General features: G+C 40.7%; 1 protein-coding gene across 1 annotated transcript in view; it reads left to right on the top strand.

Annotated features, from left to right (window-relative positions):
* The first annotated feature begins 1,818 nt into the window (after window positions 1-1,818).
* Window positions 1,819-26,274, top strand: part of RAD23B (RAD23 homolog B, nucleotide excision repair protein) — a 42,682-nt gene continuing 18,226 nt past the window's right edge. The window contains exons 1-4 of the mRNA XM_052644579.1: window positions 1,819-2,269; window positions 19,687-19,768; window positions 22,844-22,923; window positions 25,693-25,961. Coding sequence (XP_052500539.1) covers window positions 2,204-2,269; window positions 19,687-19,768; window positions 22,844-22,923; window positions 25,693-25,961 — 497 coding nt within the window. The 5' untranslated portion in view covers window positions 1,819-2,203. The remainder of the gene's footprint in view (window positions 2,270-19,686; window positions 19,769-22,843; window positions 22,924-25,692; window positions 25,962-26,274) is intronic.

A 26,274-nucleotide genomic window follows, 5' to 3' on the forward strand; every position in this document is an offset into this window, starting at 1 on the left:
TAGAATCCACAGAAAACCAAGCAGTGACATTTTATCAGTGAGGATGCTGGTACAGTGGGGGTAATTTGCAATTAGTCATACAGCTAGTGACCTAACTGTAACTTTGCATTTGAATTACTTTAAGTTAAATGTGCAGCCGAACCCAAGGCTCCTGCGTTGTAGGCGGATTCTCTACCAGCTGAGCCAGAAGGGAAGCCCAAGAATAATGGAGTGGGTAGCCTATCCCTTCTCCAGGGGATCTTCCCGACCCAGGAATGGAACCTTGGTCTCCCGCATTGCAGGCGGATTCTTTACCGCCTGAGCTATCAGGGAAGCCCCTAAATGTGCAGCAAGGTACGTAATTAAGAGAGATGAATGCCAGGCACCTAGGAGCATGAACTTTGGAGTCATTCTGCTTGAATTCAGATTCTGGACCTGCAGGAGGGTGACTCCAGGTACCTTACTCATCATCTCTTTACTTCAGTTTTCTTATCTGAAATGGGCATACTACAAATAGCTGTCTACTTATGGGCTGCTAACTCTGTGCGTTCCTGGTACAAAGATTTCACATACATTATTCAACACTCCCCTCCAATAATCAATGAAGTTGAGTGCTATTATTATTCCCATTTTACTGATGAGAAACCGAGCGCACATTCATGGATTCCAAAAATATTTACTGTGCCTGCATTACACGCCAGGCATGTTTCTTCGTGCTAGGGGTGCATCACCCAACACAAAATCTTTGTCTCTGTGCAGCTGCCTGTGATTTACTGAAGGGAGAAAGATGATAAACCCAATAAACATGTATTAATGGGACGACAGAGGATGAGATGGTTGAATGGCATCACCGACCCGATAGACTTGAGTTTGAGTAAGCTCCAGGAGTTGGTGACGGACAGGGAAGCCTGGTGTGCTGCAGTCCATGGGGTCGCAGAGAGTCGGACACGACTGAGCGACTGAACTGAAGTGCTACAGAAAACACAGCAGGGTAACGGTACTAGGGAAGCTGCTGTTTTAAGTCGGGTATCCAGAGTCGATCTCCCTGAGAAGGCGACATCTGAGCAAAGATTGGAAGTAAGTGAGAAGTCGAGCCACCCAGGTATAGAGGAAAAGAGGACTCGAAGCGGAAACAGCAAGGGTGAAGGTAGACTCTCAGGTTGAGAGCATTTGCTGAACATCCACCAACAACGTCTAGTGCAAGCCGAGAGAATAAGACGTTAAGAGGTAGAGGCTGTGTACCCAGCTCTAGGAACTTTGACTTTTACTCATGAGATGAGGTGCCATTGGACAGATCTGCCTGGGGAAGTGATATAACTTGATCTTATATTTAGGCGCAAGGCGCAAGGTCCACTAACGTGGTCTAGCGCAGAAATCAGTGTTCTCAGGGTAAATGAATCCCAGCACAAGGCTTCAGCCACATAGCAAGCGCTGGCCCACTACGCTGGTTGCCCGCAACCCTTTCACTTAAACCTCGCCCCGACCTACCGCCCTCTAGTCCCCCAGTTCCAAGGCTCGCCAGTCACTCTGTCCTGTCTCCACGTAGCGCTTCCCCGGCTACGGATTGCGCAACTCAGGCAACCGGGCGGAGTCTGCACGTAGGCGGAGCGACAGCGGGCGGGAGAAGGCCCCAGAAACAGACGCGACGAGGAAGCCCTGAGCGCCCCCACGAGACGCCCACTGACGGCGCCTGCGCACGCGCCATCCAGGCGGCCGACATTCCAGAGCGGCAATCCGCCCCGCCCCAATTCCGGGGCGGAGTTCTTGCCTGCGCCTGCGCACAGCCTCGCCGCACCCTACGCCTGCGCGCTCCGCCGTCCCGGCCCCATCCCCCCAGGTTTTTAGGGTGGTGGGGGGAGGGCGCGTCTCGGCGAGTCACGATGATGGCGGCCACCAGCCTGTGGTGAGCTAGCGGATTCTCTGCTGCTCCCGCAGAGCCCCTCGCGCTTCCTACAGACCCAGTGGCTGGTAACCGGGCGCGTGAGGAAGCACGGCGGCCCGAGCTCGCGAGGAAGGCCGCAGTCGCGGAGGCAGCGGCGCGGCCGGGAGCCAGGGCTGGGGGAGAGGCCGCTCTGCAGGGCGAATGTGACAAGCCCCCACCCCCACCGCCTTCCTCCCGAGTGCGCGAGGAGCGCGGGCGACCCCGGGGCCCCGCCAGGCCACAGACCCCGCCCAGCGGCCAGCACCCGGAGCAGGCCCGGCAGCCGAGCTGCGCGACGGCACCATGCTGGTCACCCTGAAGACCCTCCAGCAGCAGACCTTCAAGATCGACATCGACCCCGACGAGACGGTGAGTGCGGCGGGGCGCGCTGGGCCCGGCACGGAGCGGGGGCGGTCCGCGCCAGGGGCCGGGAGGGCCTGGGCTGGGGGTGCCGCGGCGGGACCGCGTGCGGGGCCCCGACCTCAGCTTCGAGCGGAGCCTGAGCGGGTAGAGCCGCGGTGCGCCCGAGAGGGCATGGCGAGCGGGGTTCTAGGGACCCGGGCGCGGGTAGGGCCAGGGACCCGGCAGCGTGCGGCCCACTGGACCTTCAGGGTGGGCTGTGGGCTTTGTGGCAGGAGTGAGGGGAAGGCGTGAAGCACGCGCTAGCGGGGCACCGGAGGCCTCGGCCTGGGCGCGCTCGGTGGAGGGGCCAGAGGGGGAGGGGAGGTCAGGGTGGCCTGGGCGGTCGAGCTGCGCTCCGGGGTGTGGGTGCACAGGTTAGGGAGGGAGAGGTAGGCGTCGCCACTATCCCTGCGTGGACCTGGTTAGGCGCTGAGGTCTTGGAGGTGGTAACTGGAGATAATGAGCCTTAAATAAAATGGTATCAGGTTCCGTCAGCCGCAGAGTGTGAGTGCGAGGGGTGGTGAAAATGCCTTTTTTGCCCTCTTCGCCGCAGAATTGGTGACCATTTTATTTGCATAAATCTTGAATCGTTTCGCAGCAGTTCTCCCGCCACCCAGCCCACACCCATACGTAGATTGCACTTCGAGGCCTTTTTGGCGGTGAAGGTTGTTGCATTAGAGCCCTTCCAATAAATCCAGGCGCACACTTAACTCCAGATTAGCAAGTTCCCTGTGTTAGAAGCTTTGAAATTGTAGGATCGGAAGTCTGCACCCAACCCCCAAATAATAGCCTTTCAGGGGAGAAATAAAGAAAATAAAAACTCTGAATCTCTTCTGTAAACTCTTGAACGACTCTTACTTCACGTGTTAAATTCTCATGTCATCCTCTGTATTTGTGACTGCAAAAAGCCACTGTGTTGAAGTCAGTACAACTTTATGCCAAGATCTAAAAATTGCCATTCAGTGTAAACTTTCTTCTTGTGTTCTGGAAGTGTGAGTCTGTACACCTTTGAGGTTGTCACAGTGCTGTATTTACAGCAGCAACTTTCTGCCCGTCTGTATTTTTCAAAATAATTGATTCAGTTTTGGTGGATGTCGGGGATCTTCAGTTCAGTCGCTTAGTCGTTTCCGACTCTTTGCGACCCTGTGGACCGCAGCATGCCAGGCCTCCCTGTCCGGAGCTCACTTATTTAAACTCATGTCCGTTGAGTCGGTGATGCCATCCAACCATCTCATCCTCTGTTGTCCCCTTCTCCTCCTGCCTTCAATCTTTCCCAGCATCAGGGTCTTTTCCAGTGAGTCATTTCTTCACTTCAGGTGGCCAAGTATTGGAGTTTGAGCTTCAGCATCAGTCCATCCACTGATATTCAGGACTGATTTCCTTTAGGATGGACTGGTTGGATCTCCTTGCAGTCCAAGGGACTCTAAAGAATCTTCTCCAACACCACACTTCAAAAGCATCAATTCTTCTGGGCTCAGCTTTCTTTATAGTCCAACTCTCACATCCATACAGGACTACTTGGTGTTGGTTAATTAAATAAACCTGAGCTCCCATTTGCGGCTCTAACTTAATTTGCTATGTACCTGTTTTACAAAGATGTGAAGATTAAATAGTATTTAATTGGTGGTCAGTAAATGGAATCCATTATTAATCAATGGGTACCTTTGAGTGAGGAAGTTTTCTACATCTTGAATTTTCATTTTAAAAATGTAGTTCCCAAGCTTTTTGAAATTGTGGCACAAAATGGTTTTAGTTCAAGGCACTTGATTATATGTGTAAATATGCTACATGATAAATTCTTAAAAGGTGCAAGAGATACCAAGCTTCAATGAGAAATTCAGTGACCTCAAAATTGACAACACCTGTGGATTGCTATTACTGAATATTACTGCTTATTGTGTACTTGTAAGTTAAAGGATGGAAGTGAAAATGCAGCTGTGTAATGTTTTCAGCCAAAATTTTCCATAAAATAGCTATTGACTTTAGTTTTTTGTAATGTTGGTGCTGCAGGAACTTAACCAACTGGTATTCACAATTAGTTCCAGAATTATTGAAACCTAAAGGTTTGGGGTTTGTGTGTGTGTGTGTGTTTTATATTTCTGGGTTTATTGAAGATATGCAGTGACTTTCTACAGCTCCACTGAAATATTTATGTTCTAGTAGATTTGTGTTGCTCTTTAGGCATTTTACGCATTCATTATCTTAGAGCCAATATTGTGTTTGTATAGATAATTAGCTATGTTACTATTTGTTTGCATAGATAATTAGCTATGTTGCTGTTTTCCAGTTTGTTTATATGAATTATAAACATATACTTCTGGAGGTAGATTTTCAGAAAGCTTAGTTACAGAGTTGCTTCTTCAGTTTTTTGTTGCTGTTTGTCCAAGTATAATTGTGCTGCTGTTTATATAAATGTAAAACCTAACATTGTTAGTCTGGGACAAGAAATGAAAACATTTAATCAGGATATTCTGGAACATGTACTTTAAAATGACTTGTGGGTTTTTACTTTAATGGACTTAAATTTCAGAAATGGGGAAAACATTAGAGCTATTTTAATTGCATTTTTATAGTGATTTTTAAATTAACGTTTATTTTTAATACTGTATTTGAGAGCATTCCAGTAAGAAAAGAAGCAATGAAAATTATATAATTATCGGCAGACTCTAAGTATCCTGTTTGTGAAAACTAGATAGCCAAGGATATTAGGAAAATAAATCTAAAATAAAGGGGAAAAAATGGGATTTTAGTGAGACTTTTAGGGAGATTCACATAAAATGAACAGATTTTGGTCTCTGAAACCTCTATGTTGGCCACTCAGAGGTTTGATTTTTTACCTAGAAGTAACTAAGGAACCTTAAATTACTTAAGTAAGTTGAAATGGCTGGTGTAGAAACTCTTGTGAGCTTGAGAGGAGTAGGAGCAAAAATGAGTGAAAGAGGACCAAGAGATAAGAGGAATCATGGGAGTGATTCATTTGCTCAACAAGTAAATGTTCAGTAAGCTTTGACTGGCAGAACCAGAGGAATGCAAGGACACAGGAGACATGGTCTGGGGCTTTTGGGGAGACGTATTTACACAGTCTTAGCTCAGTCGGTGGCTATAGCGTAGGAGACGGACACAGTAGAAAAAGCAGGAGGATTTGTTTTTAAGATGTTCATATTTGCTTTAGTTTTTGAATGTTGAAAGTCCTCCCCTGCCTTTTTTTTTTTTAAAACCAGTGAAACTTTCTTAACATTGCCATTTTGTACCATTTACTTGACCGTTACCTTGCACTGCGTTTAGTGTTAACCATTACAAAAGTCTTTATTGTTATTACAATAATAATTCATCCCCTCTTATAAAATAACTGGGGGAAAAACAACAGTAAGTTGGAGGTGAGACATTAAATGCACAAGCTGAAATACTACATAAGTCACAACAAAGCAAAGTGTATACGTTGGAAGTTTTTGATAAGACAGTTGCTAAAGTACAGTAGTTTTAATTAGTATAGACAGTGCATTTGATGTTCTGTACAGTAATCTGCAAAGACTTATCTCACTTTGTGATACATTTGTGCTGCAAAATACTGCTTGAGTACTAGTTTTGTATATAGGATTTACTAGCTATCATTTTTTAGCGCATTGTTCCCATCGTGACTGATTGTATTATAATAGAGTTGTGCTGGAGTTGGTGCCTTATTATGAAAGTTTCCTAGATTATTAAAACCTTTAAGTAGTTAACGTATTAAAATGCTGTATCACAGAGGTGAAACTAAGGTATTTTGGCAAAACAGAATACTGGAAGTACCTGGGGAACCTGGCAGGCTTGCATCGGACCTTTGCTGTCTCTGTGCTTAGCACACAGGAAGCATTTAAGGGAGCTTTCCCGGTGGCTTAGTGGTGGAGAATCCATCTGCTAGTGAAGCTGATGTGGATTCGATCCCTGGGTCGGGAAGATCCCCTGGAGAAGGAAATGGCAACCCCTTTCAGTATCCTTGCCTGGGAAATCCCATGGACAGAGGAGCCTACAGTCCACTGAGTTGCAAAGAGTCAGGTATGACTTAGAGACTAAACAACAGCAACAAGAATTTGGTAAAGATCTTTTGAATGAACTAAATACATTTTTTGATGAATTGCCAAGTCAGTGATCCCTCAATCTTTGCATGTTAATTTGTTTAATATTGGTTGAATACTAACTAAAAATGTCAGGTCCTGCTGTCATGGTGCGTACGTTATAGTGGGATAAATCAGTTGAAAAACAAGTTTTCAAAACCAGATAATGGTAAGAGTTATGTAGAGAATTGAAATAGGGTGAGGTAATGTGATAGTGCATGACTAGGTGGCTACTTTTAAATTGACTGGTCACAGAAGCCCTTTCTAAATAAGGTGACATTTAAACTGAGATCTGAATAATAAGCGCTCAGAGATGGGGAGAGTGTTTTCTTTAGGGAAAGACTTTCAGGGGTGTGCTTTGGGAATTAAAAAAGGCCTGTTTTGTAGGTGAGGGAATCAAAAAGTAGGTGGGAATCAAAAAAGGCCTGTTTCGTTGTTCTAGTAGGTGAGGGGAAAGAGAGGTGAGGGATTAGAGTTAGGCAAGAGGCCAGGGCCTGTAGGGCTTTGTAATAAGCTGGAGATTTTCATTGTAAAATAGGAAGCCTTTGGGGGCTTTTAAGCAGAGCAGAAAAAATATTTCTTTTATGATTTGGAAAGGTTACTTTGCTGTCTGGAGAACAGATAGTACGAAGAGCAGTGAGGCCTGCACAACAGTTTCAGGAGCTGAAGTTTTGACCAGGGAAGTAAGAGTAGAGATTGGAGTTGGAGGGATTTGTGATATGGTTGGAAGGGTAGAGCTGATGATGGGTTGTAGTGGGGGAAGTTGAGAAATCAAAGATTAAGTATAGGTTTTAGTTGTATAACTTGTGTGAACACCATGTTCTTTGCTGAGACATGGAGGGTTGGGAGAGGAGCAGGTTTAGGGATTGGGGTGGGAACTCAAAGACTTACATTTAAGACGCCTACTAAACATTCAGGTGGAAATGGCAAGATTTGCTATGAATTTCAACTCCAGAGGGAAATTTGCCTGGGGTTAGAGACATGGCACAGAGAAGGCAATGGCAACCCACTCCAGTACTGTTGCCTGGAAAATCCCGTGGACGGAGGAGCCTGGTAGGCTGCAGTCCATGGGGTCGCTAAGAGTCGGACACGACTGAGCAACTTCACTTTCCCTTTTCACTTTCATGCATTGGAGAAGGAAATGGCAACCCACTCCAGTGTTCTTGCCTGGAGAATCCCAGGGACGGGGGAGCCTGGTGGGCTGCCGTCTGTGGGCTCGCACAGAGTCAGACGTGACTGAAGCGACTTAGCAGCAGCAGAGACGTGACAAGCCACATGTATGTTTGACCTCAGTCCATGGGAATGGATGAGATCATCTTGCCTCAACCTTTTTCAGTGCCCGTTCTTGATGAAATTGAGCCCAAGTGCCTAAATTATCCCTTATATGCTACTAGAATTGAGGAACTTTGGTGAGAATGGAAAGGAATGGGGCTTAGGGCTGAAACCTGGGGTATTGTATATACCATGTGAAGACTGAGTAGTGAAAAGTTCAGGCAGTCAAGGAACAACCTTTGAAGAAGGAAGAATGCAAGAGAAGAGAAAAGTTTCAAAGACAAGGAGAGGGTCAAGTGTATCTGCTACTTGCCAAAAAGTAAGATGAAAACAAGGAACATGACTTCTGGTTTTGGCAACTTGGAGGTCATAAGTGACCGGGTGAGTAGTCTGCTTAAAGTGGTGTGGCCAGAAGTTAGGTTTCAGTGAATTGAGGAATGCATGGGAGACATGTGAAAACAATCACAGTAATTCTGAGTGTCATAGCCTGTGGTGGGCATTGTTTAAAAAACAAAACCAAACCAGAATTGTGAAAAATATGTAATGATGTGTGTTTTAAAAAGAAGAGTTGGAGACCAGCATGATTAGTAACTTGCCTGGGGTCACAGTCAATGGCCTTGGTAGTTTCACTGTCTTCGAATGATAGTCTTGCCCACAGTCTGATCTCCATTCATTAATTGCACATCTAGTGAGCTTTCCTTCTACTTAACTCATTTATTCAGACCCAGGAGTGGTAACTAGCTCTTATCACAGCAAATAACTGGAGCTCTTCCTCTTGTCCACAGTAATCTGTTTTTGGTACCTCACTTTAACTTTGCTGTTTCCAGTTCTTATGAGAATTACAATCCATTTGATCCATACTGCTTTTCTCTGGCGCTCCCCTCTGGGCTTCTACTTTTGCCCAGCTAAAATAGAGCCAGTGGTTATAATCACTCCCTTGCAAGGGTCAAGTGTAGCATGTCTCTTGAGCCAGGCTGCCTAGCTTTCAATCCTGGCCATAGCACTTGCCATGTGATGTGATCTTTGGCAAGTTACCCAGTTTTGTGCCTGTTTCCTCATCAGTAAAGTTGAGAGTACAGCCACAGAAATACTGACGTCTCAGGATTGTTTGAAGCTTGTGTGAGTTTGAGATAATACACGGTATGCTTGGTGACAGTGCTTAACAGCACGGCCCCACTCTCACTCCGTTGTTCTTGTTTGAAAAACCCCAGATATGATTAGGTCTGTGCTTGTGCTTGCCCCTGTGCTAGTGGAAACTGGACACGTGGGCTCCTTGTCTCAAATTCCTGAACAATAATTATCGTCAAGCCCTTCGTACTGGCAGTCGTACGTTTTACTAGTCAATTCATTTTTCTGGTGTCATAGGCACATTTCATGTCATCTCCATTCTTTATTTTCAGTTGATGACCCTAGATCTGAGATTTTATTGAGAACATAGAAACTGTCAGGACAGAACTTACTCAAGATCCTAGCAGAGTTCCCTACCCGACAGCCTCTCTCTGTTGTGGAGATAGCTTTGTATTGTGGATAGTGCTATCTAAGGCCAGTTCCTTCACTTTCCCACAACATCCTAAACTCATTTATAAAGGACATCACTCCATCAGTTCTGCTTTTCTTCATCATTGATTTTTCCATTTCTAGAGCTTTCTAAACCGTGTCCTTGTTTTAATAAAACCCTCCCTTGTCTCCACATTTGTCTGCTGTCCCGTTTCCCCCTCTTCCTTATAGCAGAACCTAAGAGTAGCTCTTGAATCTGTTTGCCCTTTTTTTCTTTTTAACATCTTGCTCTTTCAAATACATCATACCGTTCCTAAGCTAGAGGAGAGCTTTTTACCACTTTGTAGTTGCCTTGTGTCTTTGAGTGTGGTATAGTACTTAAATCTGTTTTCTCATGGGTAAAATGGGAGTAATAGTAATTTACCTGCCTTCCTCATAGAGTTGGTGTGAAAATCAGATGAGATCATGGATCTGAAAATTTGGGTAAATTGTGAAATCAGAAATCTATGCAATTTTTTAAAAAACAATTCCTGTCTTTATCAGTTTTCCATTCACTGTGATCAGTGTTTTTTTCCACTGTCCTTTTTGAACATGGTTTGTGTGAGATATCTTTATTTTCTCAGCTTGATGTAGTAAGCAACTTCAGTGTTGAGAGCAGTATTCTGCCATTTTAGGCTTGGAAATTGAGATTATTTGATAGACAGTGTATAAAATTTCTGTTGCTTTTGGAAAGAAACGTTATAAATTTAAACTTGGTATAGAACAGTGAATCCTGCTGAAGGACACCACACGTCTGTTGCCTGTAAGTTTGGATAAATGCATTCCTTGTATTTGGCTCTCTGACAGCTAATTTTATAGTGGAATGAACTTTATAAACCCTTTAACATTATGTATACCTATTCCAGCAGAGGAAATAGACCAGCTACAAATGACTAGTATGTGTGACTAGGTCCTCGATGCTTGAGCAGGTGGATAGCAGTTGTTGTCTCTCCCTCTGTCCTGCCCTCTGCATGTCTGGTTGTATTAGGTGGGTGGCTTTTTCTGTAGTGTATTAGATCCGTTCTCTGCCTGTATAGAAACTTTAAAATTTACAGGTAACTTGGGAGTTTCTGCTTTACTGTCTTCAAAGTCTGTGTCTGTTTTGATCTTGATGAGACCATACTGTTAGGAGTGTATTCATAATATTGTAGAATAGATTAAACTGGCATAAATAGATAGACTTTTTTTATTTACAAAAAAAAAAAAGAAAGAAAGAACTTAGTAGCTGCTGTTGGTTACCAGGGGCTTCCCTGATGGCTCAGACAGTAAAAAGTCTGCCTGCAATGCTGGAGACCCAGACTGGGAAGATTCCCCTGGAGAAGGGAATGGCTGCCCACTCCAGTATTCTTGCCTAGAGAATTCCATGGACAGAGGAGCCTGGAGGGCTGCAGTTCAACAGCTCTCGGTTATAGAGTTGAACACAGCTGAGCGACTAACACTTTGAGTACTTTGGCTTTAGGAGCCTAATCATCATAGTTGGGGGAGAATCATCATTCTGTTGGGGGAGAATGGATTATGAATTTCGAATTATACTTAAAATAGTAACTTCTAGATCGTAACCCTAATTTGAGAATGAGGGTCACTTGTCTTTGTTTACTGTTATCCGCACATTGTTAATACTGTAATCTGAATTATTTTTTCAGTTTAAAAAAAAAGATTGTGCCACATTTTTTCATTCCTTTGGTCCAGTGGGAAGATTTTTCCTGTTGCATTAATGTCAGCTGACATCTTCATAATCAGTTCTGTGTTTAGAATTACCTGAAACCTGCTTTGTGGGAAAGATCCAGGAAATACTCTTTGGTGCCTGCACTAGTTTCTCAAATGAAAGGATACCGCCCAAGGAACCAAAAAGGAAAAAGTTTTGCCCGTAGTGTAAATGTATGAAATCCTTTTGTAAACATATTTTGCTTTAGGTCTCTGTTTCCTTTTGCTAATGGGGGCTTCCCTGGTGGCTCAGATGGTTAAGAATCTGCCTGCAATGTGGGAAACCCAGGTTCAATCTCTGGATTGGGAAGATACACTGGAGAAGGGAATGGCAACCCATTCCAGTACTCTTTTTGGAAAATTCATGGACAGAGGAGCTTGACGGGCTACAGTTCATGGGGTTGCAAAGAGTCAGACTCGACTGAGTGACTATCACATACATAATGGTTAATGGCTAAAACTTATTTGCTGTTACTAATTTTTTAATTTGCTAGGCTATGTAGTGTTCAAACTACTGTCCAGAATTTTCTGCTTAAGTGAGATCTCATAAATTGCAGTGTATTCTTGTGTAATATTAGTAATGGTTGGAAGAGGGTACCATGAGGTGTTTTTCCTTTTAAACTATTTAAATTTCCCCTCATTACTAAAAACAGTCGAGACTTGTTATGGTAAGTAAAGCGTATAAAGTAAAGAGCAAAAGGCTTTAGGCCCCTGGTCTAAGTAACCACTGTCGAATTCTGTATATGCTCCTTGTCTTTTTTTTTCTCCAGAAAGATGTGTGCATATGATACATAAAAACAACACCGTGTATTTAAAAATCCATTGCTTTTGTCCTTAAAGATAATTGTAAATATTTCTTCCAGTCATTTTAATGTACATGCATTCTGTGAATTTCTTTATATAGTCAGTGTTCTTACTGTATTGTATAACTATACAGCTGTATGCATGAGCAATAATGTGTTTTACCATTTCATCATTGATGGATATTTAGGGTTGTTTGCAGTATTACAATAAGTAGTGTACTACACATATTTTGTTCATGTATCTTTGAAGTATGTATGTGAACATCCCTTTAGTATTGATTCTTAGACATGGAATTTTGGGGTCAAAGGATGGCAGATCGCCTCAAAAATGCCTGCATCAGTGTTCACAAATCTCAGCAGTATTTGTTGTTTTCAAATACTAAGTCTTGTCTGAATAACCAGCCAGGATTCAAATAGAGATCTAACACAGAGTAAATGAGTTAAATGTTGTGAGGCTCTTTGTACACTGCCTGACACATGGTAAGTATTAGCACCCATGAACTAAGTGATGTGTAGGAAGACTGACTTGCAAAACATCATAGTACTATGGAGATAAGATTTAAAAGACATTACTTTTATATCTGAAACATACAACTTAAATTCGTGGAAATACGTTTAATGGTGGTTGGCCTGAACTAAGATAGTGTCATGGGATACAATATAGTGTTCACATTGGAAAGTAGTTAGATGATATGTTGGAACCACTGGATTTAATGTAAGGAATATTGGAGAAGTGAGAGACAACTACCTCAGAACAGAATGGGATGAAAAGGATAACTGATCTGCTTTTGCATTGGCTTTCTTCAATAAACTATTAATGATTGTCTCCCTTTTGGGTAAAAAAAGCGATGTTAGCTATATTTAGTAGAAGGTGTTGAGTATGTTTTTCTTTTAAAATGTACAGTTTCGTAAAAGAGAAGTATGTGGCTAAGAAAAAAAAAATAGATTTCTTGAGTCTTAACCATATTCTGTCTCTAATCAGTGATAAACTACCATCCTTTATCTAGGGGGAAATAAGCAGCAAAATAAAAGTATAGTTCCATATCCCTGCTTCAACCAGGAGAAACTTGTTGTTTACTCTGATCGTAGTGCTTAGTATTAGGCCCATCCTTTTGAGACGACTTAATGGAAGCATTGACACGGGGCTCAGCACAGTTCAGTTCAGTCGTTCAGTCATGTTTTACTCTTTATGACCCCATGGACTGCAGCATGCCAGGCTTTCCTGACCTTCACTAACTCCCAGAGCTTGCTCAAACTCATGTCCATCGAGTCGGTGATGCCATCCAACCATCTCATCCTCTGTCGTCCCCTTCTCCTGCCTTCAGTCTTTCCCAGCATCAGGGTCTTTCCCAGTGAGTCAGTTCTTTGCATCAGGTGGCCAAAGTATTGGAGCTTCAATTTCAGCATCACTCCTTTCAATGAATATTCAGGACTGCTTTCTTTTAGGATGGACTGGTTTGCTCCCTTTGCAGTCCAGGGGACTCTCAAGAGTCTTTTTCCAACACCACAGTTCAAAAGCATCAATTCTTCGGCACTCAGCTTTCTTTATGGTCCAACTTTCACATTCATAGGTGACTGTTGGAAAAACCATAGCTTTGACTAGATGGACCTTTGCTGGCAAAGTAATGTCTCTGCTTTTTAATATTCTGTCTAGGTTGATCATAGCTTTTCTTTCAAGAAGCAAGTGCCTGTTAATTTCATGGCTGCAGTCACCATCTGCAGTGATTTTGGAGCCGAAGACAATACAGTCTCTCACTGTTCCCATTGTCTCCCCATCTACTTGCCATGAAGTGATGGAACTGGATGCCATGATCTTAGTTTTTTGAATGTTGACTTTTGGGGGCAGGAGGAGAAGGGGACGACCGAGGATGAGATAGCTGGATGGCATCACCGACTCGATGGACGTGAGTCTGAGTGAACTCCAGGAGATGGTGATGGACAGGGAGGCCTGGCGTGCTGCAGTTCATGGGGTCGCAAAGAGCTGGACACGACTGAGCAACTGAACTGAACTGAACTGCACTGAAGCCAGCTTTTTCACTCTTCCTCTTTCACTTTCATCAAGAGGCTGTTTATTTCCTCTTCACTTTCTGCCATAAGAGTGGTATAGCCTGCATAGCTGAGGTTATTGATATTTCTCCTGACAATCTTGATTCCAGCTTGTACTTCATCCAACCCAACATTTTGTACAACGTACTCTGCATATCAGTTAAATAAGCAGAGTGACAGTATACAGCCTTGCCGTACTCCTTTTCCTGTTTGGAACCAGTCTGTTGTTCCATGTCCAGTTCTAACTGTTGCTTCTTGACCTGCATACAGATTTCTCAGGAGGCAGGTCAGGTGGTCTGGTATTCCCATCTCTTGAAGAATTTTCCACATTTTGTTGTGATCGACACAGTCAAAGGCTTTAGTGTAGTCAGTGAAGCAGAAGTAGATGTTTTTCTGGAATTCTTTTGCTTTTTCTATGATCTGATATATGTTAGCAACTTGATCTCTGGTTCCTCTGCCTTTTCTAAATCCAGCTTGAATATCTGGAAGTTCATGGTTCATGGACTGTTGAAGCCTGGCTTGGAGAATTTTGAGCATAACTTTGCTAGCGTGTGAGATGAGTGCAATTGTGCAGTAGTTTGAGCATTCTTTGGCATTGCCTTTCTTTGGGATTGGAATGAAAACTGACCTTTTCCAGTCCTGTGGCCACTGCTGAGTTTTCCAAATTTGCTGACATACTGAGTGCAGCACTTTCACAACATCATCTTTTAGGATTTAAAATAGCTCAACTGGAATTCCATCACCTCCACTTTGTTCATAATGATGAACTTTGTTCATAATGATGCTTCCTAAGGCCCACATGACTTTGCATTCCAGGATATCTGGCTCTAGGTCAGTGATCACACCATCGTGATTATCTGGGTCATGATGATTTTTTTGTACAGTTCTTCTGTTTATTCTTGGCACCTCTTATTAGTATCTTCTGCTTCTGTTAGGTCCATACCATTTCTGTCCTTTATTGAGCCCATCTTTGCATGAAATGTTCCCTTGGTATCTCTAATTTTCTTGAAGAGTTCTCAAGTCTCTCCCATTCTGTCTCTCTTTCTTTTCATTGATCACTGCAGAAGGTTTTCTTATCTCTCCTTGCTGTTCTTTAGAACTCTGCATTCAGATGGATATATCTTTCCTTTTCTCTTTTGTCTTTTCGCTTTTCTTCTTCTCTCAGCTATTTGTAAGCTCTTCTTAGACATTTTACCTTTTGAATTTCTTTTACTTGGGGATGGTTTTAATCACAGCCTCCTATACAATGTTGCGAACCTCCCTCCGTCCACAATTCTTCAGGCACCCTGTCTATCACATCTAATCCCTTGAATCTGTCACTTCAACTGTATAATCGTAAGGAAATTAATTTAGTTTATACCTGAACGGTCTAGTGGTTTTCCCTACTTTCTTCAATCTAAGTCTGAATTTTGCAATAAGGAGTTCATGATCTGAGGCACAGTCAGCTCCTGATCTTTTTTTTTTGCTGACTGTATAGAGCTTTTCCATCTTCAGTTGCAAGGAATATAATCCATCTGGTTTCGACATTGACCATCTGGTGATGTCCATGTGTAGAGTCATCTCTTGTGTTGTTGGAAGAGGGTGTTTGCTATGACCACTGCGTTGTCTGGGCAAAACTCTGTTAGCCTTTGCCCTGCTTCATTTTGTACTCCAGTGACAAACTTGCCTGTTACTCTGGGTATCTGTTGACTTCCTACTTTGCATTCCAGTCCCCTATGATGAAAAGGACACCTTTTTTTGGTGTTAGTTCTGGAAGGTCTTGTAGGTCTTCATAGAACCGTTCCACTTCTGCTTCTTCAGCATTAGGGGTTGGGTCGTAGACTTGGATTACTGTGATACTGAATAGTTTGCCTTGGAAATGAACAAAGATCACTCTGTCATTTTTGAGGTTGCACTCAAGTACTGCATTTTGGACTCTTGTTGACTGTGTTAAAGGAGTTATAACTACATTGGCTGCTGGACATAACCTTTCCCGGAGAAGCCACGTGCAAGAGTTGCTACCTTTTCCTACTTCACAACAACTGAAAAGAAGGCTTTTCTGAAGTATAAGCTGTTTCAAAATGGTGCTCAGCTTGATTGGATTAGAGAAGACTTAAAGTAGTCTAGAAACCATCCTTCAGCAAATACATTCTGGTTCAAATGCCTATGGGATATCCTGTGAAGGTTTCTAGTAGAGTTGGATATGCAAAACTGAAGGTCAAGGGAGAACTGGGCTAGAGATACAGGTGACATCCAGTTGGTTCTTAAAACTAGAAGTAGATGAGATAGATTATCCTGGAGGAGTGTGTAAAAGAAAATTCAGTCAAAAGCATGGCCTTGAGTAACCCTTAAAGGTCTGGGCCAGGAGGGCATTTCAGAAGTGAGGGAGCAGAGGTAGGAGGAGACCTGGAGCAGTTCAGTGTTACGGAATCCAAAGTAAGACAGTGTGAAAGGGAGAAGTGGGTCAGTGCTGTCAGCCGTGACAGAGAGGTCAAGAAATACTATGGAGAAGGATTAAGACGCGTCGGGGGCTGATGCTGCTAAATTCAGGGGTACTGGGGGGGCCACCTTACTGTCATTGTAGGAGTAGCACTGCTGCAGAAAATACGCAGCAAAGTGAGAACAAAGTCCATGCTTCAGTTTATCTGCATTGTATTGCACTCGTGCGTAAGAAGTAAGCAGTTGTGAGTAAGTAAAAGCAATGTGTAGTTAACTTTCTTGAAAATTGCTTGAGACTAAAGGGAGGAGAGTGTAACTAGCAGGAGACAGATTGGGGGAGGGGTTTTTAAGATGATAGAGAATTAGGTCTGTGTAAATGTGAATGTAAATGAACTGGCTTTGAGGGAGAGATTGAAAATAAAAGTGGATGAGGGGATAGGAAACATAACGAATTCAGCAAGGTACTGGAGGGACAACAGGAATTAGATTTGAAGAGAGGGATACCTTTCATGTAGTAGAAAAGAAACGGAGATTAGGTGAATCTGGATGCAGAAAAACCCCATGTGTCAGTTTGGAAACAGCAAGTTGAGAGTGTGAGCTCCTGGAGTGTTGTCTGTGTCTTGAATGAAGTAGAAAGTAGTCATCTGCGGGGAGAGGGCAAGTGTTGGGAATCAAATTCAGAGGAGAGTACAGATTTGAAACAGCAATGTCCTGGAGGATGGAAGAGAGGGCTAACCAGGGGAACAGAAAGATTGGGAATGTCTTTCCTCTTCTTCAGTAACATTTAGAAGACTGTGAATGTGGCTAGGTAGCTGGTTAGGTATTAAAGGTAAAATTTGTTAGCTAAGTAACGTAGAAGAGTATGACACCACAGAGTGGTTGATGTCAGTTTTGAGTACTGGAAAATTCAGTTGTGTTGCTCCATATGTGGAAATTTGCCTGGCAGGAGCAGTAGGAAGACAAGCGTGTGGTGTTAGGAGGTGACAGAAGCAGTGGCATTATTGTCTAAGCTGAACAGAGCTGGAACAAAAGGAGAGGCTCAGGGGACCAGAGTTGGAATGGAATGCAAGACCAGGTGTGGTGAACAGTTACTGAGAGAGTTGATGGGACGAGATTAGCACTTTTATTATAATTTTGAAGAGCATTTTGGGGATGATGAGATTCAACCTGTGTTCTGAATGGCTGTGAGTAGATGACTTAAATGGATTGGAAGTGAAGATCATTGGGTTGAGGTAAAGAAATAATGCCAGAAGCTTGGACTGGGTCAGTGAACCTGGTTCCAAAAGTCTAGCTCTCCTATTTTCTTTGATGCATGACCCAAAGTGGTATTGCCAGGTTGAATCTACACACACCCTCCCACACACCCTCTGCCAATGAGACATTTTGGTATATTGTCCACAAAACATTATATCATTTGATACTCTCATTCTGAAAGTATATCCTTCTCTTCACACTTAACACCAAAAATTATTCAAGACAGTCTTTTCCAGTGTGACCATTATTGGATTAATGATAATCTGACATTAAACTTTGTGCTTCTGGTAATTAATGAGGTTGAGCTTTTCTTTTTCAGTTCAGTTCAGTCGCTCAGTGGTGTCCGACTCTTTGCGACCCCACGAATTGCAGCACGCCAGGCCTCCCTGTCCATCACCATCTCCCAGAGTCCACCCAAACCCATGTCCATTGAGTCGGTGATGCCATCCAACCATCTCATCCTCTGTCATCCCCTTCTCCTCCTGCCCTCAATCTTTCCCAGCATCAGGGTCTCTTCAAATGAGTCAGCTCTTTGCATCAGATAGCCAAAGTATTGGAGTTTCAGCTTCAACATCAGTCCTTCCAATGAAACCCAGGACTAATCTCCTTTAGGATGGACTGGTTGGATCTCCTTGCAGTCCAAGGGACTGTCAAGAGTCTTCTCCAACACCACAGTTCAAAAGCATCAATTCTTCGGCGCTCAGCTTTCTTCACAGTCCAACTCTCACATCCATTCATGACCACTGGAAAAACATAGGCTTGACTAGACGGACCTTTGTTGGCAAAGTAATGTATGTCTCTGCTCTTTAAGATGCTGTCTAGGTTGTCATAACTTTCCTTCCAGGGAGTAAGTGTCTTTTAATTTCATGGCTGCAGTCACCATGTGCAGTGATTACATGCTTAGTTTGTTAATTTTCGTTCAATAATAAATGTTTAGTGTTAGTCTGTGATTACTTTTTAAATCACATCATATAGGTATTAATGCATATAGAGTTCTCATTGTTATTTCTTAGTATTCTTTAATCACAGTGTTGGTTTCTTTGAAGCAGTGTTATTTAGTAATAAAGTGATTGGAGGGGTGTTTGGTTGTTGTTTGCCCTACTTTCCCTCTCGTACTCATATATATATTTAGTGGTTGAGATTCTTGTGACGGGTTTCCACTTTGGGAAATAACAGAATAGCAGTGATGCTACTGACCCACTTCAGGAAGATGATAAGTATAGCAGGGGTGATTTATGTGACATTTTCAAAATACTCTGCTCTAAAGCTTGGAGTCAGAAGGTCTGGGTTTTGATTTCAGCTACTACTTACATTAATAGTAACAGTGTGATTTGGGGAGGAGCCCTCCCTTTTGTATCCATGACAATTTTCCATGTAAAGCTCAGAACTATCGACTTGTACAATTTTCAGAAGTATTCTGGGAATTGAAAGAAATGAGATTTTCCCCCTTGATTCTTGGGCAGTAAGTGAAATTTAGTTTTATGATGTCTCTCTTTTTTTAACTTCCGTGCCACCCTACTTTGGAAATAATTTACATTTGTTTTCTGAGTACTTCATGATGAACCTGTTGTCATGTAATTTTAGAGATCAAAAACCATAAAGATGATCCATTCGAGTCCCTCTGTATAGATGAGACTGATGCTGAGAAAAACTGAGCAACTTGTTCAAGATCATTTAAGTAATACAGTGGTTCTCAACCTTGGCCAGACTTTGAAATCAGCTGTGAAACTTTTACAAAATATTGATGTCCAGACCCACACTCAGAAATTATGCTTTAATTGATCTTTATTAAGCTCCCTCAAGTGATTATAATGAAACATTAGCCACTTTTAAGGTAAATAATTTGCTTTTTGACATTCACATTTAACTTGCTTTTTATGATTGTAGACAAGACCACCTTATTTCTTAAACCTTTTAGATTAGAGAGCTTTTCTTTACTTTCCTACTCTGTGGGAAATAATGAGAATCATAGTTTCTGCTTTTGAAACATTTATTTTGAATAGATTTTTAAAGTCAGCTAAGAAAGTCTTTTAAGGAAAAAAAATCTGTGTAACAGATGGTAAAACAGTTTATACTTAACCATATCTAATAGTATGGGTTATCAATAGAATTTTTTTACATAATATTATGAAGACATGATCTTTTAAGTTTTTGGAATCAATAATATGTATAAACTTTTTATATTGCATCCTTTGTTCAGATTCTGGATTTTCCTTTGTTTAGATTTTTTTCAAATACTTTAAAATTTTTCCCATAGGTGAGAGCACTGAAAGAGAAGATTGAATCCGAAAAGGGTAAAGATGCCTTTCCTGTAGCAGGTCAAAAGTTAATTTATGCAGGTATGAATTAAGTACTGAAATTAACATGCCATTTTCATGTGTACTGTGGTATTCTTTTAGTTTTAGAAATTGCCATCTTAAGAATTGTAGCATATACAAATTGATTCTGTCAGAAACATTGTAGAGATAAAAGCAGAGAATGAACAGTCATTTGAATGTTATTTTATTAATATTCAGTCCTCTCATTTTCACATTTGCTTTATGTATTTCTCCATCCAGTGATGTTAGTTTTGCTTGTTAATTTTTTTCTTTCATAAGCATTGTGTAACTGGCTGTATTTGTTTTGCTTTGTTTTTTGAATTAAAAAATGTTATTGAATTACTTTGTGTGACATTGTTTAAGTGTAAAGTGCACAAAGTGTTAACTCTGATACATATTGTAATATGATTGCTGTTGTAGTGATATTTACCACATTACAGAATTAACAATATTATTGTCTGTATTCATTATACTGTGCATTAGATCTCTATGGCTTATTTAATACTCATTACAAGTCTGTACTCTTAAACACAATCACTCTTATCTCCCCTATGTCCCAAACCCTTGGTAACCACCAAGGTAAAATAACTTTTTTTAAGTTCAGAGTTTTAAATTCCACATACATTTCCACATATAAGTGATAGCATACTGTGCTTGACTTACCTTGCTTAGCATCATGTTCACAGGGTCCATTCATGTTGCAGATAGGAAGTGACTGTCTTCCTCGTGGTCGAATAATACTGTATGTACCCAGAGAAGTGAGGACAGGATTCTGACAAGACGTGTACCCTCCCATGTCTACAGCAGCACTATTCACAATAGCTAAGATGTGGAAACAATCCAAGACGGCCATCAAGGGACGAATGGATAAGAAAGACATAGCTCATACACACAGTGGGTCACACGGTGGATCTAGTTTTAACTTTTTAAGGAACCTCCATATTCTCCGTAGTGGTTGGACCAGTTTGCATTCTCACCAACCGTGAATAAAGATTGTTTTTTCACCATAACCTCACCAGCCCTGCTTGTCTCCTTCATCAAGCTATTCTAACAGATGAAAGGTAGTATCTTGCTTTGATTTACATTTCCCTGATGCTTAGTAGTGTTGAGCATCTTTTCATCTGTCTCTTGACCATTTCCACATCTTCTTTGGAGAAATGTTGATTTATATTTAGTCTGCCAGTTTTTAAACAGATTGTTTGGGTTTTTGTTATTGAGTTCTTTATGTATTTTGGATATTAGCCACATAACTCACATGGGTTTGAAATTTTTCTCCCATCCTGTAGAATTCTTTTCATTTTGTTAATTGTTTATTTTGCTATGCAGAAGCTTTTGAGTTTGATGTAGTCCATTTGTCGAATTTTGGGTGTGTGGGCTTTCTTTGTGATACCCAAAAAAATTGTCGGTAAAGCCACAATTGCTGGCTTTCTTCCCTACGTTTTCTTTCAGAAGTTTTATGGTAACAGTCCTTATGTTTAAGTTTTGATCCATTTCAAGTTAATCATTGTGAGTGGTATAAGATAGGGGTCCAATTTTATTGTTCTGCGTGTGTTTTCTTTAGTTTTCCCATCAAACTGAGCATCTTCTGTAATCTGTTGAAATGTTATTTTATTTCTTGGCTATGGTAGGTCTCATCGTGGCGCGTGGGCTTCCTCCGGTTGTCGGGAGCAGGGGCTGCTGTTCCCCGTGGGGTGTGGGCTTCTCACTGCAGTGGCTTCTCTTGCTGTGGAGTACAGACTGGAGGCACAGGGCCTCCAGTCGTTGCAGCACTTGGGCGCAGTAGGGTGGCTTGCAGGCTTAGCTGCTCCGTGGCATGCCAGGTCATCTGGGACCAGGGATTGACCCAGTGTCCCTTGCATTGAAAAGTGGATTCTTAACCACTGGACCACCAGGGAAGCCACAAGTTTATCTGTTTTTAAATAAAATACCAAAATTGACTGAAGAATACAGAAAACCTTATGTCAAAAGACACTACAGTAAATGACAGGAAAAAAAGATTATTATTCAGATTATATGAAGAGCTCTTGACAAATCAATAGGGAAAAGAATGACCCAATTAAAAAGCAACAAAGGATATGAATAGGAAGTTGCACAGTAACTAGGCTCACTAGTAACCAGAAAAGTGTGTGTTAAAAATAGACTTAATAGGTGAATTTTGTGGAGAAAATTCTTCTCTGTGTTCTTTAGAAGAAATACTGAGCACTTTGATTGCGGATGTCAGTAAGATGGACCTTGGCTTACCCCTGGATTCTTGTCTTTGAGATAGAGATTTTGTAGTACTTTCTTAACTGAGGTAGTTTAGAGAAACACCAGCCCTGTGATGAGGATTCAGAAGCCTAAAGAGGCATGGGTAGTTGGTGGCAGATATAAAACTAGAATTTCTGGTTCCTACTCTTGGCTGTTTTTTTCATTCCTATGCAGACAGAGACACTGTTCCCTTTTGTCTTAATGCTTGCAGCTTTTGATTCAGTAACTTTAAAAATGGAAAACTAATTTCAAGGAAAAGGCAACCTGAAAGAATCCTGACCGTACGTCTGTCGTTCTGCATGCCCGAAGTCTTGTATAGTCCGTGTGGCTTACTCAGTTCTGTATCTTGCCATTTCTGTGTGCCAAGTCATTATGAGTATCTTACTTTTTATGGCAGTGAAAGATTTCTGTGTTGCAGGTATCCAGTATTTGTGGGAGTAAGAAGTTCTTTTCTCCTTCCATCAAGAGGGTTTATAGGTTATTCCTAGGCTGGGTTGGGGGTGTTTCTTTGAGCATCTCACAATTGAATTTTATTTGATCTCCCATTTCTCAGGACCTAGTTAATATCTCCTTACCCAGCAAGTCTTTTTTTTTTTAATTATAAATAATTTTTAAGAAGTGCTTGAGATTCAAATATCTACAAACAGTGTATGTGTTTGCTGTCTTTTACTCAGATGCTCATGCCTTCTTAACTAATTTTGTATCCATTTATGTTTATCTTGGCAGATTGGTTAATGTTTTTCTTTCGGAAAGTTTTAATTGATAAAAATAATGTTTATGATTGTTTTAACCTCAGTGTAAGACAGTTTATGGTGCCTTTAATAATATGTTTTTTTCTTAATGTACTAGGCAAAATCCTCAATGATGATACTGCTCTAAAAGAATATAAAATTGATGAGAAAAACTTCGTGGTAGTTATGGTGACAAAAGTAAGTTTCAGCCTCTTGTATATATCTTTATCCATGGGAGTTTAAAGAAAAAGATCCCAAGTCTGTCTTTACACTTAATTTTTAAGTGAAAACGGTATATATACATCCATAGTGGCATGCACTTATTAGTTATTGTGTTAACAGTTTGCTTTGAGTCCACCATAAAGTTAATAGTTTTATGTATTTGTAGTTCGAGCATAATTTTAAATATGTTGAAACAGTTGATATATGAAATGTCCTGTTAAACATCATTAGGTATTGTTGGATTAGTAAAATCACAAATTATGTAATTGGAGAATGTGATTCTTTGAATGTTTCATATTTTATAGTTTTTATTAAGAATGCCTTAAAAGGACTTGGCTAAACGATGTACTAGACCTAACAAATGCTTCAAGGCCAAAAAGGCATATAGACTAAAAACTTCGTGATATTTTTTAGTCAATGAGATAGATTTTTAGAAACTAGAAAAAGAGAAAGAGAGATAAATATGCAGTGGAGTGTTGAGACAGACAGAGGAGTGGTGGTACTTATGATGCTCATTTTTAAGATTGAATTACGATCTGAATTCTGAGCTCCTAGTAATCTAAGAATAGTGTTGCTTGTAGCACCCAAACTAAATTTAAGTAAATAATTGAAAACCAGTTTGTCAAAGACTTTAAGTCTCAAAGGAATATATGCAGTAGAAAATAAGAGTTGAACAAATGAATTTTAATTACTGCATACTTTTATAGTAAGAAACAAAAAACAGTGAAACATTTCATATGTATTGGGGTTAATTTTTGAAATATTTTGTTATATATATTTAAGCACTTAATTATTTAAAAAATATTAAACTTTAAATACAGATGAACAGAATCATATGAGGAAACTTTGTCTCAACTAGTTTTTTCAAAAACTGATAAAATGCACAATGTAAAATGTACAGATTTAATTATTTTTAAGTGTATGGCTCCTTGGCATTAACTACATTCACCTTGTTCTGTAGCCATCACCACCATCCATTTCGAAAATTTTTTCATTTTCCCAAACTGAAACTCTGTACCTGTTAAAGAGTAAATACCCATGCTGTGCCCCAGCCTGACACCACTGTTACCTTTTCTGTCTGTGTATTTGACTACACTTTGTACCTCATATAAGTGGAATCATACAGTATTTTTCCTTTTGTGACTTATTAATATTTTCCTTCATAAATGTCTTCACGGTTTGTCTATATTGTAGCATGTGCCAGAATTTGTCCTTTTGAGGGCTGAATAATATTCCCTTATTTAATTTTATCATACATAGTATGTCTGGTAGCCACAGACATTTGGGCATGTATTTGTTATGGTCTTATTTCCTTTAGTATTAAGAACATAACTAAGCAAGCAGGCTGGGTCTCAGAATAGGTGCATGTGTTTGAAAAACAGCTACTTTGAGCCCAGCAGATTCTTATTTTACATAGGCCAGCTTTTAGAAGGGGAAGAAGACTGCTACAGTTAAACACTTTGGAAGCAGTGAGAAATTCCCTTATTACAAAGAAGAGAGAAAAAACTATTAATATCAAAAGTTAAGCAGAGGACCTTTGAAAAGCAGATGGGTTTGGTACTGTTTAGAGTGAGGTTTAAGGACGTGGTATAGTATTATATTAATCACAATATATATATTATATAACTATATATAACATATATATATGTAAAATCAGTATTGATCTTAAGGGAAGTAGTAAATGGGCATAATGCATTTGAATTACATTCTTATCTAGTTGGAGTTATAGAACATTAATAATTTACAGAAAATTATGTTGGCAATAAAAATTACAGAGCCAAATTCAAGACTCTTAATATAGGCAAAGGAGGGATGCTACATCCCATCCCCCTACCTTGCACAAGACATTTTTTCTAATACACTCTATACTAGCTCAGTTAGAATAAGACACAAATCCACTCATTTACAGTTTATTGATTTATACCTGGGGCAATTACGTTGAATTTTAATCTCATCTTCCAGCAAATCAGTTACCTTTTTACCTTAGGAGAGTTATGAACTAAGTAGGTCGTGAGCATTGATAGGCCTTCGGAGAAAGATAAAATTCATATAGTATGATTTTTACTCATATGTAACTGCTTTTTGCTTGGTGGGAATACTTATGGCTCTGATTTTAGTTCAGAAAGTGCTGAGCATGCAGTTATAACATTATTTGGCCTCTGTTTAACTATATATACATCTCAGAAGTAATGTTAGTCTCTTTGTACTTAAACCCATTGGCTTCTGATCAACATTGGGATTTTCTTCCCTCTTCTAAAATACAGCAGATTATCTGGCATGTTCATTAATCATACTTCTGTTTATACTTTAATTTCAAGGAAGTTATTTTCATAATGCTTTCAAATGATGATAAATACTTTGAAGTTGTAACCAGGAAACTTCAATTATGAAGTTTAGGGCGTAAATTATGTGTTTCTTCTATTTATTTGTTTATTTTGGATATACACATTCTTTATGTTTTAAAATATTTGCTTTTTTGATTCTTTTTCATAATGATCCTAAGACTGAAATCATTGGCTAGAACTAATTGAGACTGATAGTTGATGTATATGCTCTTATCAGCCTTGAATGTGTAACATAATGATTCAGATTGCTGCTGTTGATCACTCATTATGTCACCTTACAAAATTCTTTTCAATCTAAAAATTTGTGTTAGTATTGTTATGTTTGTTTATAGCATCCAGAGGTCAGGTAATAATGTAGTATTTTATCGTAATGTGTGATTTTGCTTTGTAATATGTTTAGCCTAAAGCAGTGACAACACCAGCACCAGCTACAACTCAGCAATCAAATTCTGCCACCACTACCACAGTTAGTTCCTCCACAGCACCGGCTGTGACTCAGGCCCCAGCCCCTGCCCCCACTTTGGCTCCCGCTCCCGCACCTGCCTCTGTCACTCCAGCATCAACGACAGCATCTTCCGAACCCGCACCTGCTAGTGTAACAAAACAAGAGAAGCCTGCAGAGAGGCCCGTAGAAACACCAGTGGCCACTACCCCCACATCGACTGACAGGTAAGAACTGGACTCTAGGAAACTGCATGGGAGTGTGCTCATAACAGTTACTTCATGCATGTATTTGTTTTGATTATTGTGTGGATCAAACAAACTTTGTATCTAAACTTTGAACCCTGACTAAAATAGTATGCTTTTTATGTCTGTTTAAATTTCCATAATCTGGATTTTTTTTTTTCTCCCAGGGAGAAAGGAAAAAAACTTTTGTATAGAGAAGTTAGGAAATACAAATGACGCAAAAGAATGAGCAGATTATATAAAATAACCGGACAGTATATTATAGCTTCACATATAAACAGCTTGACGTTGTCCC

This window comes from Budorcas taxicolor, chromosome 8 (genome assembly GCF_023091745.1).
Source record: "Budorcas taxicolor isolate Tak-1 chromosome 8, Takin1.1, whole genome shotgun sequence".
Lineage (NCBI taxonomy): Eukaryota > Metazoa > Chordata > Mammalia > Artiodactyla > Bovidae > Budorcas > Budorcas taxicolor.